Source organism: Trachurus trachurus (genome assembly GCF_905171665.1).
Source record: "Trachurus trachurus genome assembly, chromosome: 14".
Taxonomy (NCBI): domain Eukaryota; kingdom Metazoa; phylum Chordata; class Actinopteri; order Carangiformes; family Carangidae; genus Trachurus; species Trachurus trachurus.
In genome coordinates, this window is record NC_139903.1 from 30,332,197 (window position 1) to 30,348,603 (window position 16,407).

The following is a 16,407-nucleotide window of genomic DNA, read 5'->3' on the forward strand; positions in this document are numbered from 1 at the left end:
CTGTCAAAACATGGATGAAACCTATCAACTTTGTAGCATATTTCTATCGAGGGGATGTTATTTCAGGATATCGAGGGGATGTTATTTCAGGATATCCTCACTGCTCCGTGCTGCTGTCTTATAGAGGCGTCCTGCTGCTCACAGATGCCACCTGGCGGTTGTTTGGGCACATTGCAGCTTCTGGTGAAAACACAATTACTCCTCCACAAAAAATCCGCGTGAGTCTCCCGTGACTCTCGCGTGAATCTCGCGTGAAATCGTCCAAATGAAACTAGTACCCACTGTAATAACAAAGATTTGTTTCAGAGCCTAAAGTTACATACTGCCATACATTATCATGTAATTGTGATACCACAACGTTGCATTACACGTCATCTGAATTGGCACTGCGTGAGTCCCCTGGGATTAAAACTGTACCTATATAAATCTTCAACAAAGGGAGACATTTTCTCTGTTGGATATCAACTGCCAACAAAGACACAAGAAAGAAAAGACAAAGAGCAGTGAACCAGGGGACTCAGAAGGCAGGTACTGACAATGTATAATATAATTACAATTTTGATAAAAATCAAAATGTGTGATTATATTCCTCTTTGTTTGTTTTTCTTTTGTCACTTCAAAGGTCATTTTCTTATAAAATCACAAAGCTTACTTAGATTTTTTGTCATTTCTGTCATCGAGCATATCTGTGATGTCTGTTTTTTGGTTCTTCCAGGCTGATGGAAAACTACACCTTCAACAGCCTCACCCTGCAGCTTGAGGGTTTGAATCTCCCCCAGGACTCGGTCTACCCTGCTTTTCTCTTTCTTTTTTTCTCCTACATTTTTATAATGTTTGTGAACGTGGGAATTGCTTTTTTAGTGTTCACTGACAAAAACCTTCACCAGCCAATGTATCTACTGTTTTGCAACCTGCCATTTAATGACATCGTTGGGAATTCGATCATGGTTCCCCGGCTGCTGGTAGACATCTTGCTGCCTCCCTCTGAACGTCTCATCAGTTACTATGAGTGTGTGGTCCAGGCTTTTACCACACACATGTTCGGTACCACCACTCACACTGTGCTCATGATTATGGCATTTGACAGATATGTAGCCATCTGTAATCCCCTGCGTTATGCCTCCATAATGAGCAACAAGATGGTGATCAAGCTGACAGTTTCTGCCTGGGGAGTGGCCTTTGTTCTGGTCGGGATTCTGCTGGGTCTGACCATAAGACTGAACCGATGCAGGACTATGATTACAAATCCTTACTGTGACAACCCCTCCTTGTTCAAACTCTCCTGTGAGAGTGTGTTTATCAATAACATATATGGTCTCACTTTTACTGTGGTCTTGTTAACAGCCTCTATAGGCAGCATTGTCCTCACCTATACTAAGATAACTGTGGTCTGTCTGACCAGTAAGAACAAGTCTCTGAACAGTAAAGCCTTAAAGACTTGCAGCACTCATCTGCTTGTATATGTGATCATGCTCCTTAGTGGGTTTATCGTCATAATACTGCATCGTTTCCCTCAGTATTCAGACTACAGGAAACTTTCAGCCATTCTCTTTCACATCATCCCTGGCAGCCTCAACCCTATTATCTATGGCGTTCAGTCAGCAGAGATCTGCAAATCCTTGTCAAGGTTGGTGAGATCCAAACTGGTACCGCCATTTTTAAATTAACATCCAAATGTGGAAGCAGAAACAGAAATATTTGCTATAAAATGATCAAGGTCAGACTAAACAGCCTCATTGTCAGGCAAGGCAAGGCAAGGCATCTTTATTTATATAGCACATGTCATACCAAGGCAACTCAATGTGCTTTACATAAAGACGAAACCTTTTTTTATTTTAAGAACAGCATAAAAACAAAAAAAAACACAGTTAAAAGCAGGAGCAAAGAATAAAAAAGTAAAATAAAAGAAAATAGATGAAGTTAAAAGTTCTAAGCACATGAAAAGAGAAATGTTTTTAACCTGGATTTAAAAGTGCTTACAGTTGGGGCTGATCTCAGTTCTGCTGGTAGTTTGTTCCACTTGTTTGCAGCATAACAGCTAAATGCTGCTTCACCATGTCTGGTCTGAACTCTGTGCTCCACTATCTGACCTGAGTCCGTAGATCTCAGAGCTCTACTGGGTTTGTACTCTACTAACATGTCATTCATGTATTCTGGACCTAAACCATTCAGTGATTTGTAAACCAGTAGCAGAACTTTAAAATCTATTCTGTAGCTGACTGGGAGCCAATGTAAGGTCTTCAGAACTGGGGTGATGTGATCTGATCTCTTTGTTCTGGTTAAAACTCGAGCTGCAGCGTTCTGAATGAGTTGCAGCTGTTTGATACTTTTTTGGGGGGAGACCAGTCAGAAGACCATTACAGTAGTCGAGTCTATTTTGTCTATTGTATTTCAGAGTACACTTCTCCTTCGTTTTAATTTATTTTATTATGAAACTGATTGTTTGCATGTAATTCACATAGGAAATCAGATCACCTGAAAGAGAAATTGTCTCCTTTGAATTAGATTTTTTTTTTACTCCTCTTGGTGTCCATACATATTTTTCTTATGTGATATGTATCATATATAACTCTCAGATTTCACAGTCTTGAGATAATGTGGTATCAATTGGTGCTGCACAAATGAACCTTAGATGAGTGTGATTTATTTTTTTGTTGTGCTGTTTGCCTTTGAATTGATAGTAACTCAATTTCTGAGCAACACATTACAAACATGACCCTGTGCTATGGCCGATAAGATGCTGATTAGGCTGACTACAAGTGGGATCTGGCCTTTGTCCTGGTGGCTGTTCAGAAACCTGTAGGCTACTGTGACAACACCCTGCTGTTCGAGCTCTTCAGACTCACCTTCACTCACATGCGCCTGTATCCCACCATGTGTTCCTACAGCATGCCGAGTACAAGAAGATGTCCACAATTCTCTCCAACATGGTGCCTGGCAACCTGAACCCCATCATCTACAGGAAATACCTGTCCCAGGAAACACTCTGTGCTAACAAGCTAACAAACAAGACACTTAACGCTGATTAAACTGAACCTGTGATTCTCACATGAATGAGAAGAATGAATGTACCAGTTGTACCAAAGTGTGTAAAAATGATACTTCAGAACCTGCTCATCAAAATCACTGACTGCTGCTCTCTCAGCAAATATTAAGTGGGACATAATGATAAATATAAAAGTTAAATAAGATAACTATATACATATCAGGATATGAGTCCTATGAATCATATTGTTCATATAAGTAAATAGACAAATATGTTATATTATCCAAACAATTATGTATAATAAAAGGTCAAATTAGACAATGTATGTGGTTTTGTGTTTGTATTATTAAATTAAAAAACGATGATTGGAACTCTATAAAACTTGCTTCATTTTCTCATTTTTTCTTGACATGAATTATTTCCTTTAGTAAAGATATAAAGTATAAGGATGTGGATCAAAGTTCAGTTAAAAGCACTAAATCAAACACACAGATATAATACATATACATATATATGTTGCCATGGATACAGCGAGTTAAACGGTGGGTTCAGTTGGAGCTGTGTGTCCTTTTTGGTTTGTTTTTGGAAAGTGAAGTGAACAATCTGTTTGTTAGGTAACACTGATTACCAAATACTTAATTAATCCCCCTCTGGAAATGCTAATGTTCCAGTGTGTGATGTGACATTCAGATGTTTGGGGAGTTGTTGATATTTGACGAATCAATGAGTTGCAGCCTCTTTTCCTCAAAGCAGCTCAGAGTAAAACAGTTGAAGACTCCTGTGGTGGCGAGATGCAGTGTGTTGTGTTTCAGAATCACAATCAGATTTATTTGTTATCTCTATAATATGGATTCCAGTATACATCGTTATATAATATGCTCCATATAGATCAGGTAACATAAAAAAAAACAACATACACATTACACCTATTTGATAATAGGTGGTTTGCAGGTGACATCTTGTGGCACGTTCACGACTGCAGATGGAGGCAGGAAAGGATTTGCTGATAGGAAAAACAAATGCCTGAGTTCTGTGGAGTCTACAGCTGTAAAGTAGTAACACATAAAGGGGACAATTAAAAAAAAAAAAAACTCCCCGAAAAATGGTGGCAGTCGTGAATTAAAAACCTCCATCCTAAGTCAGTGGGAGCAGTGCTGGACAATGCTCAACTACAGTAATTAAGCAGGTAAATTCATTGGATCGCTTTCTTCCCTGGGATGACAAGGGAGTTTGACCAGCCGATCATCTCAAGAGACCGGATGCTCACCTCTAAGATGACCCACTGGTCCCATTAGTGGCTCTTCACATCTCCAAAAATGTTGGTGCAAGTTTCCAAACGGACATATTGGGGAGCTAAACGGTTACTTTCAGTTCATCCAACGCTTTCATGCACAGTCTGTCTGTCATCTGATTACTGTTCTCCACTTCCTGCTTCCCATCTGAACTTTGTGCATCATCGGAATCAAACCACCTATACAGCTTAAAGGGACATTGTGTAACTTCCCCTCTTATCTATTCACAAAAATCAATTATTTTGTTCAAAAGTCTGTTTTTCATTAATCAGTAATCACCCCCATCAACAAACTGAAATGTTCTGGTTAGCACTGAATCTGCCGTTCATATCATTCATATCTACATGGAGCGGGTAAGCTCGGTGCTGGCTGCCATGTGGTGTCGCCATGTTTTTACGTTCAGTGGCAGCGTGACGGTACCACGGAAACAGCGTCGGTAACAAACCAGATGTCATTTTAGTCACAGAAGTCCAGAGAAAGCCGGTAAAACGTGGGTCAGGTAAACAGTACGACATCGCCATGACAACATATTGTCACGTGTATTGTTTTGCCTCGTGCTGACGGACCACTTGTTTACATTGAGGCTTGTTTATGCCGTTACATGCAGCGGCTGTCGTCCGTCTGCCATCTGCCCAATTTTTACGTGAATGCAGCATGAAAAATACGATTGAGTTGCTTGAGATATACAACCGCAACGCTAGATGGGAGTAATTCCTACACAATGTACCTTTAAATAACTTTTAATGACTGAGGAAAATGTAGGAAAACCTATACTGAAGCTTCTAAAGGATTGATGGAGGCTGATGGTGCTCGGATCCCTTTGACCCTTAACCTTTAACCTTTAAGTTTCACCCTGCTCTTCAATGACCCGTTTAATGAAGACCCTAGTCATAGAACACACACACACACAAAAGCAATTAGAGTGAGAAAAAGCTTCTATAATGAGGAAGTTATACATAGCATTACCATGGCAACAGAGCCAATTAAGTTACAAAGGTGACTAAAAACAAATCCCAGTTGTGTCTGTTAGCTTTCTGGTTTGTAGTTTATATTCTTAATGCAGCTCTGTGTGTAATTAATGAACCTCACTCTCATTATAATTTACATTATGAGGAGAAAAAGGCTGCAAGCTCCTGAAAAAGCTCAATGGAACTCAGGTATCAGAGCAGTCGGATGCATCTGCTCAGGTGAGGCAAAAATTCTTCCTAGAAATCAGGCTTGAAAGGATATTGTTGTAGTTGCTCTGTGCTCATCGTTTGTTGGGAATAGATTTGTCTCCTTTCATCCATCCATCCATCTATTCATCCGTCTGCTGAGGAGCAATGGAGCTTCTGCTGTTTGACGTTTCTGGTCAGACCCCCACAGGTGTGTGAGTGTTTGTGCAGTTTGTATTTTCTGTTTGTGTTAGTCAGTATGACTAAGCTGCATGATTTCTCTGTGTGGAGACAGTGATATTTAAAATGAACATTTTAATTGGACTACACATGTAGCCATATTTGTTTCTTTTTGCATAAAAGTCTGATATTAGCCGCTCTTACCTTATCATAGCTGTGAATTGTAATTATCTAATGAGGTTTTCTACTGATCGCGTGTGGATTCAAAATGAGTCTAAACACAGGCTGTGTTTCGTGTACAGTGGATATTCTCACAGATGAGGCAATTAACTAGAAGAAGCAGATAGGACAAGAATTATTCTGATTATGCTCTGCAGATATTCACTTGACTTTGGTCGTTGTTGTTTTTAAATATTAAAAAGTTAAAATTACATTTTAATTTAGATTTAGTTTTAGTCATTTTTAAAACTAAACCACCATTTTTCTGCATACATTTTCCTTAAAGCTAAGCTAAGATAAGATAGGGTTGTATAAATTATTAATTATTTGCATTTGTTTACATAAAATGTAAACATTAATGTAAGTAATAACATCTACACTAAAGGATAATGAACATAGGAAAAACTGATGTATTGCACGAAGCATTTACAATATTGTTCCACAAAAAGACAAAAACATTATGCAGTGATTGTGAACGTTGCACAGGGGGCAGGTTTGTCACTGCAAACCAATGCAATAAGTAACGTGTTGCATTCTGGAGCCGCTCTCTGAAATATGTTGATGGTTGTAAATCATGTTTTTATATAATCTACCCGTGGGTCAAGTCTGTCCGGCTGGTGAAAACTGAAAGTCACACACAGTTGCCCATAAAGTTGGAATAATATATACTGTATATAGCATAATGCTGCTTCACCATGTCTAGTTTGAACACTGTGCTCCACTATCTGACCTGAGTCAGAAGATCTCAGAGCTCTACTGGGTTTAGACTCTACTAACATGTCATTCATGTATTCTGGACCTAAACCATTCAGTGATTTGTAGACCTGTAGCAGAACTTTAAAATCTATTCTGTAGCTGACTGGGAGCCAATGTAAGGTTTTAAGAACTGGGGTGATGTGATCTGATGTCTTTGTCCTGGTTAAAACTCGAGCTGCAGCTGTTTGATACTTATCGGGGGAGTCCAGTCAGAAGACTGTTACAGTAGTCGAGTCTATTGGAGATCTAGACCTGTAATGCCTGAACCATGAAATAATTGCCAGAAAATTCTAATTCTTTGAAAATGGAGTCTTTATTGGACCTTCTGACAAAAAAAAAAGGAAGACATTAAAAAAAAAAAAAATCAATTTTCATATATGATTTTTAATTTGTATCATATTTGATACACCAGGTCTTAATGGTCAGTTTTTTCTTTTTTGAACAAACAACTAACGTGTTGTAATTCATTAAACTTCAAAACATTAAACATAGAAAATAACTTTTTCTGACTTGTAGCTTGTTACAGGGAGAGTGGAGGCTCTCTGCCTTGCACACTGCTGCTCTCGGACCCACTGGCTCTGAGGCTCTGATCATGCAGGTTTGGTTTTATCTAATAAGGCGCGTATTTGCACGCGGGCGACTATTTGGTCATCTACGGTACATTAGGATTTTCAGGAGGAAAAAAATCACAGTGAGGATATAGAGGTCTCAAAAACCCATGTATCAAATATGATACAAACCGTCAGATTCAAATGCTAAATTTGAATTATGCAGAAGACATTCAAAAAGTGAGTAACCTATCTAAGTAATGAAAATTGGTAATGAAAATAAGTAAGGGATAATGTATAGTACGGAGGTTGTTATGGAGAAATAAACCCCGACAGGTTGTATGGAACCCCGACGCAAAGCGGAGGGGTTTCATACAACATGAAGGGGCTTATTTCTCCATAACAACCGACCAACTGTACATTATCCCGCTTATTACACGGTTTACGAGTGAAATAATTAATTTGAAACATAATGTTGATCAAAATACGACTTTCATCGATTTAAAATTGCATTTAGCGAATCTGCAAGACCGGTCACTTCCGCTGTTTTGCCGAGCCTCCTCCCGTTCGTGCATTTGAAGCCTTTGATAATCAATCAGTGCATCGCCATACACGTGTTAAGATGTGTGTATTGTGTGTAGTCGTATCTGTCATAAACAAGAGATTAACTTTACTGTTTACGGGGTGCGTTTGTGTCGCGGAGTCGCAGTGCCACCGAGACGAGAGGAGAGCTGACACCGGGTCAGAGGCTCTGATGCAGGTCTGGTTTCCAGCAGCCTCCACTCTACTTGTAACAAGTTACCAGTCACTTATCTAACATCACTATTAGTCCGAAGCTGTTTAATGACGGTAAAAATTAAACACAAGGTAAATATCCTGCATAGTTTCTCTTTTCCGTGCTGCGCTGATCAGAGCGGCGTCCCAAGCAACGGTCTGTTATACTTGACGACGGTCCGTTATACAGAAATAACAGACCGCAGAACGCAGCGCTGGACCAATCAGAGAGCAGCATTCAATAGAGCCGTGTAATAATGTTCAATAAGATTTACTTTGGTTGGTACTTTGGTTTAGTTTTTTATTTTGTTAAACACGAGAGAGAGAGAGAGAACGAGGGCGAGAGAGAGAGCGTCAGGTGTCACTTTGTCACTCAGCATCAGGGTCGTTGCTAGGAATTCTGGGCCCTGACTGACCCCTGACTTTTCCAGTTTTTTTTTCTTAGACTATGTATGTATTATCATTTTTTATTTAGCCTACTTTGTTTTGATGCTAATGCAGCATTACTATGAGTATTAGTCAGGGTCTTATGCAGAATAAATCAGGTCATACAAAGATTAGACTACTGGGGTTTTTTGTGGGCCCTACAGGGCGCTGGGCCCCTAGAATTATCATCACCTTTCTCCCATATACAACGGCCCTGCTCAGCATCAGCATGGTCCAGTCAAATAAAACTAAACTCATCAGTCCAGTCACTTTGCCACCTTTTGGTGCAGGTCATGTAATTAATTGGATATTTCACTCAGAGGACCGGCGAATCAGCTGGTGTGCACGCAGTATGTTTTTTTCCCCCCCATCGCGTAGTACGTCTTCACTGCAGTGTTTACACAAGCGTAGATCTACGTACAGAGTGGAGTGAGATTGAATTAACAAAGAGCAGTGCACACTACCCTCATGTTGCTCACCTAGTTTCATACTGTAAATATGTGCGTCAGTGCCAGTGGATCGTCGTGGGCTAGATGTTTTCTCTCGTGGGCTGGATGTGGACCCAACTGAATAGATTAACGTGCAACAATTTTCTTATCGTGATAAGAGTCTCGCGTTAATGCAGCACGTCAACGCTGTTAATGGCCCAGGCAAGGGTGTAGGAATGAGTTTAACATTGGTGGGGACACATATTGGAAACCTGACAGAGTTGTTCATGGTTTGAACAGAAATATGTCATAAACTAGCCTACACTGCAGTGCAATATTAAAATTGTGTTTGTTATAAAAATTCATAGTCTTAATTAAACCATCTTCACTTATTAATAAGACAAACAGAGGAATGTGTCTAAAGACAAAATTATTCCAACTCTATGGGCAACAGTGTATTTTCCAAATAATAAAAAATAGTATGACTGTTTATTCTAAAGTATTCATTTATTTTGATGTTTTAAATATGTAATTTTATGAATGTAACTTAACAGCTTTATCCTTTTATTTGAGACACCAAGTTAAAACTGTCAGTCTAGTCCAACAGAAGCTCCTTCATGAAGATTATAATGATCAGTTTTTCTTATTTTGGAGGTGTTCCTATTGTTGAAGGTAACCAAAGCAACACAAACACCTCTCAGCTCACATAATACACCTCTGTAGGTGTTCCTAATACAACCTGTCCAACTGCCTGCATGTTATTACTTATTATTGTAGATTTTGTCTCACTTCACTTTTTCCTTCAGATTCACACCTGCCTTTGTCGACCAATCACAGATCTGGATCTGTTAACGACACAGTGCAGCCTGATGGCATCAGCTTCTTCATCATCCAGGGCCTCGCCAACGTCGACCAGAAGAAGATGATCCTGTTTGTCATCCTGTTGCTAGGTTACATCGTCATCCTGGGAGGAAACAGCATGATCATCTTGGTGGTAAAATTCCACTCATCTATTAACTCATTGAGTGCCGCGCTCCTTTCCAAAGTTTTAGTCAAGTGTACCGGCAATTTATACCATTTTTGACAATTTTTGTAGAGCCACAGCGTATTCTATATTATTGCCACCAACACATACTGTGGCTCATTTGAAAGGTGAAACTTTGTGCTTCAAATGGCCACAAACCGTTTGTTTCTACGTGCCTCCGTTCCTGAGAAAACTCAAGCTAAACATGGCTGGGTTTCACCAAAATCCCTGCTTTTTTTCTAGAAAAGGAGATAGAGCGTCTTTTATGAAAGGTGCTCTGTTTGTGCCTGTCGCTCTTCTGACACTCGCATTTCTGGATCAAAGGGCTCGTGTAAGATAAATATATACAACAATTGTTGTTCTATTCACAAAACCACCATCGGGGGCGGGGGGGGCGCCACTAAACAACAATAACACAGACGCACCGTGCCGTGTCACAGCCTCTCGCTGCGGAATGTGATGGTCTCTCGGCCAAAAGCAGTTCGGGAACACCGGCCCCACCGGTGGTCGCGGTTCTTCTGTGGTACGGGTCGGTGGTGCTGGCGGCTTGCTTTGACCGAGAGACCATCACATTTTACCGCGGGAGGACACGGTGTTGCTCGAGATGAAGACCGGGCGGGACTGTCGCCTGAGAGCTTCCTGTTTCGGCTCCGAGCTGCTGGAGCCTTGCGGGTGAGAGCAGAGCAGCTGCTGCATCCACATGCAGAACTCCGTTTGCAAAAGCCGAGTTATGATAAAAACTTCCAGATCATGAGCTGTCATGAGTTTTTGGTCGTCATCTATTTCAGTTCTGCTCGTCGTAGAGTCTCCAAATTTAGACATAAAGGTGTGTTAAAGTGTCTATTTTCATAATTTAAAAAAAAGAAGCAAAAAACATAAAATTACGTTTTTGGCACTCAACGCATGGGAACGAAAAACGAGAAATTACGTGGTTGGCACTCAATGAGTTAATTAATCAGCATGATGAAGATCGTCAGTGTCATCATCATCATCATCCTCTTCTTCCTCACACAGGCATTGACTGATAGGAAGCTCACATCTCCCATGTTCTTCTTCCTCTACAACCTGGCTTTCGTGGACATGATCTACACCACCACCACCATCCCCAACATGCTGTTCACCTTGCTGTCCGATGTGACAACCATCTCTGTCCCGTGCTGCTTCCTCCAGATGTACTTCTTTGTTCAGTTCGCCGTCACCGGCCGTGCCATCCTGACCGTCATGGCGTACGACCGCTACATGGCCATCTGCAACCCTCTGCGCTACGCTGCCGTCATGACCCGCCCGGTGCAGCTGCTCCTGGTGGTGGGAGCCTGGGGATTCGGCGCCGTCTGCACGCTGCCGTCCAATGTCATGGCCTGGCAGCGGCAATACTGTGGCCCGAACGTGGTCAGACACGGGTGGTGCGACCTGTCATCCGTAAGGCGGCTGGTGTGCGGCGACACCTTGGTGGACAACATCGTGTCCATCTCCTTCGCCCTGGTGGCGCTGCTGACAACGGGAGGCTTGATCTTGACCTCCTACATCCTGATTGGTGTTTCTGTGTCCAGAATGGGAGTCACCCAGAGGCTGAAGGCATTTGGGACGTGTGCTGCTCACCTGACCGTGGTGTCCATCTCTTACAGCTCTGCCTCCTTTGTCTATATTTCCTACAGGGTGGGAAACTTTTCCCCAGAGGTACGAGACTCAGAATCATCTGACTTCGGGTGTTTTCACACATGTTTAGTGCGCACCCTAGTGTGCACCAAATGTTAAAATGATACATTGTTTCATTTTTTCAGTTAGTGCGGTTGCTTTCACACCTGCTTTTTGTCACTCAGGACCAAACTTGGAGAGCGTCATGTCTCCATGACTACCGGTGGAAATCTGGAAGCGCTGATTGATAAAACTTTCATGATGGAGAATCAAGTAGGGCCGGTTGTTAGTAGCTCTGGTCATTTATTTCTATATTGTTTGTATGTATAAGTCTTGGCAAACGATAGTTCCGATCTACTTTTCTACTTTGGTACTTCCAACTGGTTTCCGGTTGCGTTCACCCAGCTCGGGCCCGTTAGTTCCCGGTTAAACGTTAAACACGGGCGGACTTCTGCTGCTCTGTAATGAGCTGCTCCGCGGACACAAGGGACGGAGCCGCCGACCTGTCCAGTGTCTGAGCAGACTCAGCGGACACGCACCGACCGGCTGCCCCGCTGCTGCTGCTTCGTTTGTGGGGACAGAGCTGCGTAGGACCGGAGGAGGACCGGAGCACCGGGCGGTCTCCCCGCTGCGTTAACCCGTTGTCAACAACTACGGGAGCCCTTTTAGCTCAAACTACTTTGCCTGGCAGGGTTGTACCAGAGTGCAGTTGCTTTCACACATCAACTAGTGCACACCAGAGTTCGGCTGGAGCCGAACCGAGACCACCTCCTCAGGCCGCACTAGTTTGGTGCACATTAGAGTGCGATGGTGCTTTCACTGATCCAAACGGGACCAAATTTAGTGCGATCTAAATTTAGAGCGCACTAACACTGCAGGTGTGAAAGCACCCTTCAGCTCTGACCTTTAGCCCAGGTCTCATCTACAGCTCTGTGCAAACAATTTTGGGATTCCAGATTCCTTTTAAAACTCAAGTCCAGATGCATGAAGGACCACATCCAGAGACCAGCAGAACCTGGAGCTCTGCAGCAGGTGGTCTCGAAGAATTGAAGCACTTTCTCCAAGATGCAGGAACAAACTACCTGACAGGAAACAGAGGGGTAAACCAAGAATTCCCTGAGGGAAACCCTTCCAATTTGGCTCAAACATTTACACGTGAGGGCAGGACCCTAATTTTTTAAAAATATATCCACTTGACTTTTACTCCCTAAAATATTTGCACAGTGTTGTAAGACCAAAGACAAAAAACAATGGATCTCCTGTACCACTATTAATCAAAATATTGTAAGATCAGATGTCTCTCTTCCAGGTCCGTGTGGTGGTATCTGTGCTGTACTCAGCTCTCACTCCCTTCCTGAACCCGGTGATTTACAGCTTGAGGAACAAGGAGCTCCAGGAGGCCATCAGAAGGACCCTGAGCAGGTTCAGACCTGCTGCTCTTTCAGTCACAAAGGACGTCAGAGACAAAAACCGTCCCTCTGCTTCCTGACCTGCACAAAACCAGGTGGAAGAATTTGATTTATTTTCATGATCAATCATCTGACAAACTCAAACACAAACTGAAGTTACTGTCACATTCTTATGGTTAAAAAGAAAATAGAAAGGCTCGCACACCGCAGGGCTCCTGAATGCAGTCCATTTAATGTCAGGAACAATGTAACGTTTCGAGCAAAAGCTCTTCGTCAGACACGTTGTCTGACGAAGAGCTTTTGCTCGAAACGTTACATTGTTCCTGACATTAAATGGACTGCATTCAGGAGCCCTGCGGTGTGCGAGCCTTTCTATTTTCTTTTTAATGCTTGTATATTTTTGGCTCAGCACCTGCCCAAGCTTTTGGTACGGATGTGCGTGTGACCTTCTCTTTTTTATGTACACATTCTTATGGTTACAATCTTTTAATCACACTTAATTTAAAGATTTTAATCCAAAACATTTTTTTTTTGAATGGTGCTAAAAGGCTGTTATTCATTAAACTTTTTTCATACAGAGACACAAACTGAAACACTTCTTCGAATACCTGTTTTCCTTTTCATATAAATCACATGTACCATGTTTAGCCTGAGTCAACAAGCCGTGAATGTGTTGAAAGCTTCTTACATTTTGTTTGAAAGTGACACCTAGTGGCTTTAGTAACGATGGTAGAGGAGGAGAGGAAGTGTGGAGATGGATTACAAAGAGAAACAATGTGACTGCATGAGGGAGGTTGGGGTGGATGGACTATGGAAGGATGGTTTGACAACAAATCTGGTCAAAGCGACTACTTTAACCACCAAAGTTATCATTTTTTTTAACCTCAAGTTTGTTTTAGTGCCTAATGCTAATGAAGTTAAATTATAATTATTTCAATAACCATGGCAACAATCAGTATGGTTGGCAGTGGCTTCTTTATTATGACAACTGAAGTCAAGCCGAAGGTGAACGGTGTACAACCAAAGTCCTTGGGCTCTATTTTCCTGGCGCAACTCAGGGGGGCGCAGCGAGGCGAACCCTGGCGCAGTGGTATTTCCCTCCGGTGCAACAACGTGCGCAGCGGATTTGATAAATTGGCAGACTGCTGTGCGCAGAGATGGGAGTGGTCGCGCAGCAGGGGGAGGTGTCGACAGATTCACCTTGGCGCAGTGACAATTTGTTGCCGATAGACCGCGCCGAGAGTGCGCCGAAAGCTCGCCAGCTCCAACCTGGTCTACTCTGAGTGCAAGGCGAAGCGCAGCCAGCGCAGTGGCAATTTGACTGCCCAGCTCGCAGTGTGCACACGTCACCAAGACCTCACAGGCAGGTTTCCACAGTTCCAGGCACATTTAAATGCAATTAATAATCACAATAACCCCTATTCATTGTATCTGAATCAGCACATACACGTATATCTATATCGATTGTCCCGTCACACTGATGACAGATCAAAGGCTGTCGGCATGCGTAATGGAAACTCAGCCTGACTGAATTAACACAGATGAAACCAGGGAGGGACTGGACAAAAAAGCAGCCGTGGATGTCCCAAGAGCAGGTGTTGACACTACACACTGTGCCGTTGCCATGATCCGCTATATTTATTTATTTACTTATTAGTAAGGGCGCAGAACCGTTGAGTGACAGGTCCGGCGACCGCTGCTACGAGGCCAGTGGGCGGGCCCTCGGCCGGCCAACGGCCGCACCGCTCCAAATATGGCAAGTAGAATCCAACATGGCGTGGTTCAAACCCCCGTAGTAACGGCACAAAACAGACTCCCCCAAACCAATGGGTGACGTCACGGACGCTACGTCCATTCTTTTTACAGTCTATGGTTGTCACTTTGTTGTCGCTCCACAGAGCGCACATGGCTAATTGATATGCACGTGCTGACCATATATGGTTGTGTCTAGGCATTCCGGGGACGGAGGTGTGTTCACGTGCGCAACTGCGCACCATTCTTGGATCCAGTTATCAAAGTTGAGGTGCAGAGTTGTGCACGCACAGTTTGATAGATCTGAAAAAGGTGTAAATATTTTGGGCTGTCTTTTCACCGTAGGCCTAAGCAAAAAATGTAGTAGCAGCAGTTTTACACTGCTTACTTACAGTTTTGATAAATGAGGCCCCAGGCCCTAAGCCCAGAGCCCAGACGCTCACAGATGCAGCTCTCCGCGGCTCATCCACCACGCTGTCCGTGGTGCTGAAGGTGACAGGTTAACTTGACAAACAAACTGCAGCATAGTTCTGTTTGTTTATCATGTGTGTCAGTTTTGTTTGCGACTTGATAGTTTAGTTGTTGAGATTAAGAACATCACTCCCTCATCAAACCAGTGATAGACATGCTGAAAAGAAAAGAGAGAGAGAGACGCGCCTGGGTATCGCAGCTGTAAAAAAAAAAAAAAAAAAAGACGTGTCGGAATAGCGGTATCAAAAAGTGTCGGACTACCGGCATGTCTAGATAGAGGGATGTCATAATAGCGGGATGTCTAAATAGTGACATGTCGGAATAGCGGGATGTCTGAATAGCGGGCGGACCCCCTCTTCCACGGTGAAATCAAACTTGTGCCTCGCGCGCGGCGGATTTAAAGGCGAGGAGCTCATTTGATTGGTGAAGATCTGACTCGGCTGTGTCAAACCCACTCCACGCCTTCTCTCCTCCCTCTATGCCACTTGCACCGGTGGGAGGGAAGGAGGCGGGATTGCACTTCGCCGTGCATTGAAGGAAAATTGCAAACTGCTCCTGGACACGCCTCGTTGGCGAAGCGAAGGCAAAGCGCAGGGCAGATCCGCTGCGCCTGCGCCAGTTTACGAAAATAGAGCCCCTTATGTTTGGTGCGGTGGGTGTGATGTGATGGTGTTGCAGGAAACAGTCGTATGGATGGGTTGAAATATTGTGTAGGTCATACGAGCTGTTTAACTCATTGAGTGCCATTGACGTCTATGGACGTCAATCAAAATCCAACGCTTGAGTGCCAATGACGTCCATAGACGTCAAATGCACTTTTCTGTGGCTGGTAAATGGGGACGCTGTCGCCCACACTGTGAGTAATTTTGGGGCTTCTGAGATGTGTAGAACGAAGAAGACTGTAGATCAGAGCAAGAAGTGAAGAAGAAGGAGAAGACGAGCGCGATCGGTACGGAGATAACAAAGTTGGAAAAAGTTTCTATTTCTAGAGAAAAACGACGGGCAGAGCCTGGAACAACTGTAACGTGGAGCTGGAGGAAAGCTTAGCCACGGATGCTATTAGCATAGCTCCAGCATGAAGTGATCGGAGGAGGCAGGAAAGGTAAACTGATCTAGATGATCAGCACCAAAATGCCGAAGCAAAAGCGGAGGCGGATCGCAGAGTCAGTTTCACCAGTTGCTGTCTGAAACCGACGTGACGACGAACCGAGAGATCAGCGCGGCCGCGTCCAGCAAAGAGTCTGAAGACGCCATGACGTCTCCCTCCCTACTTCAGAGACGAGGGGATGCAGCAGGAGGAGAAGGAGGAGAGGAGAGGGGAGGGGAGGGGGAGGGGGAGGGGGGCGTAGGAGA

General features: G+C 43.2%; 2 protein-coding genes across 2 annotated transcripts; both read left to right on the forward strand.

Moving 5' to 3' along the window:
• Positions 1 to 719: 719 nt before the first annotated feature.
• On the forward strand, positions 720 to 3,029 carry LOC310997251 (olfactory receptor 8G17-like; the record flags this gene model as incomplete). Its single annotated transcript, XM_083986927.1, has 2 exons — positions 720 to 1,631; positions 2,889 to 3,029. 2 exons carry the CDS (start codon positions 720 to 722, stop codon positions 3,027 to 3,029), a joined length of 1,053 nt encoding a protein of 350 aa, XP_083843053.1.
• Positions 3,030 to 8,954: 5,925 nt separating this feature from the next.
• On the forward strand, positions 8,955 to 12,911 carry or6at1 (odorant receptor, family 6, subfamily AT, member 1; the record flags this gene model as incomplete). The annotated part of the gene is made up of 4 exons (XM_083986928.1): positions 8,955 to 8,985; positions 9,570 to 9,757; positions 10,802 to 11,464; positions 12,732 to 12,911. 4 exons carry the CDS (start codon positions 8,955 to 8,957, stop codon positions 12,909 to 12,911), a joined length of 1,062 nt encoding a protein of 353 aa, XP_083843054.1.
• Positions 12,912 to 16,407: the final 3,496 nt, after the last annotated feature.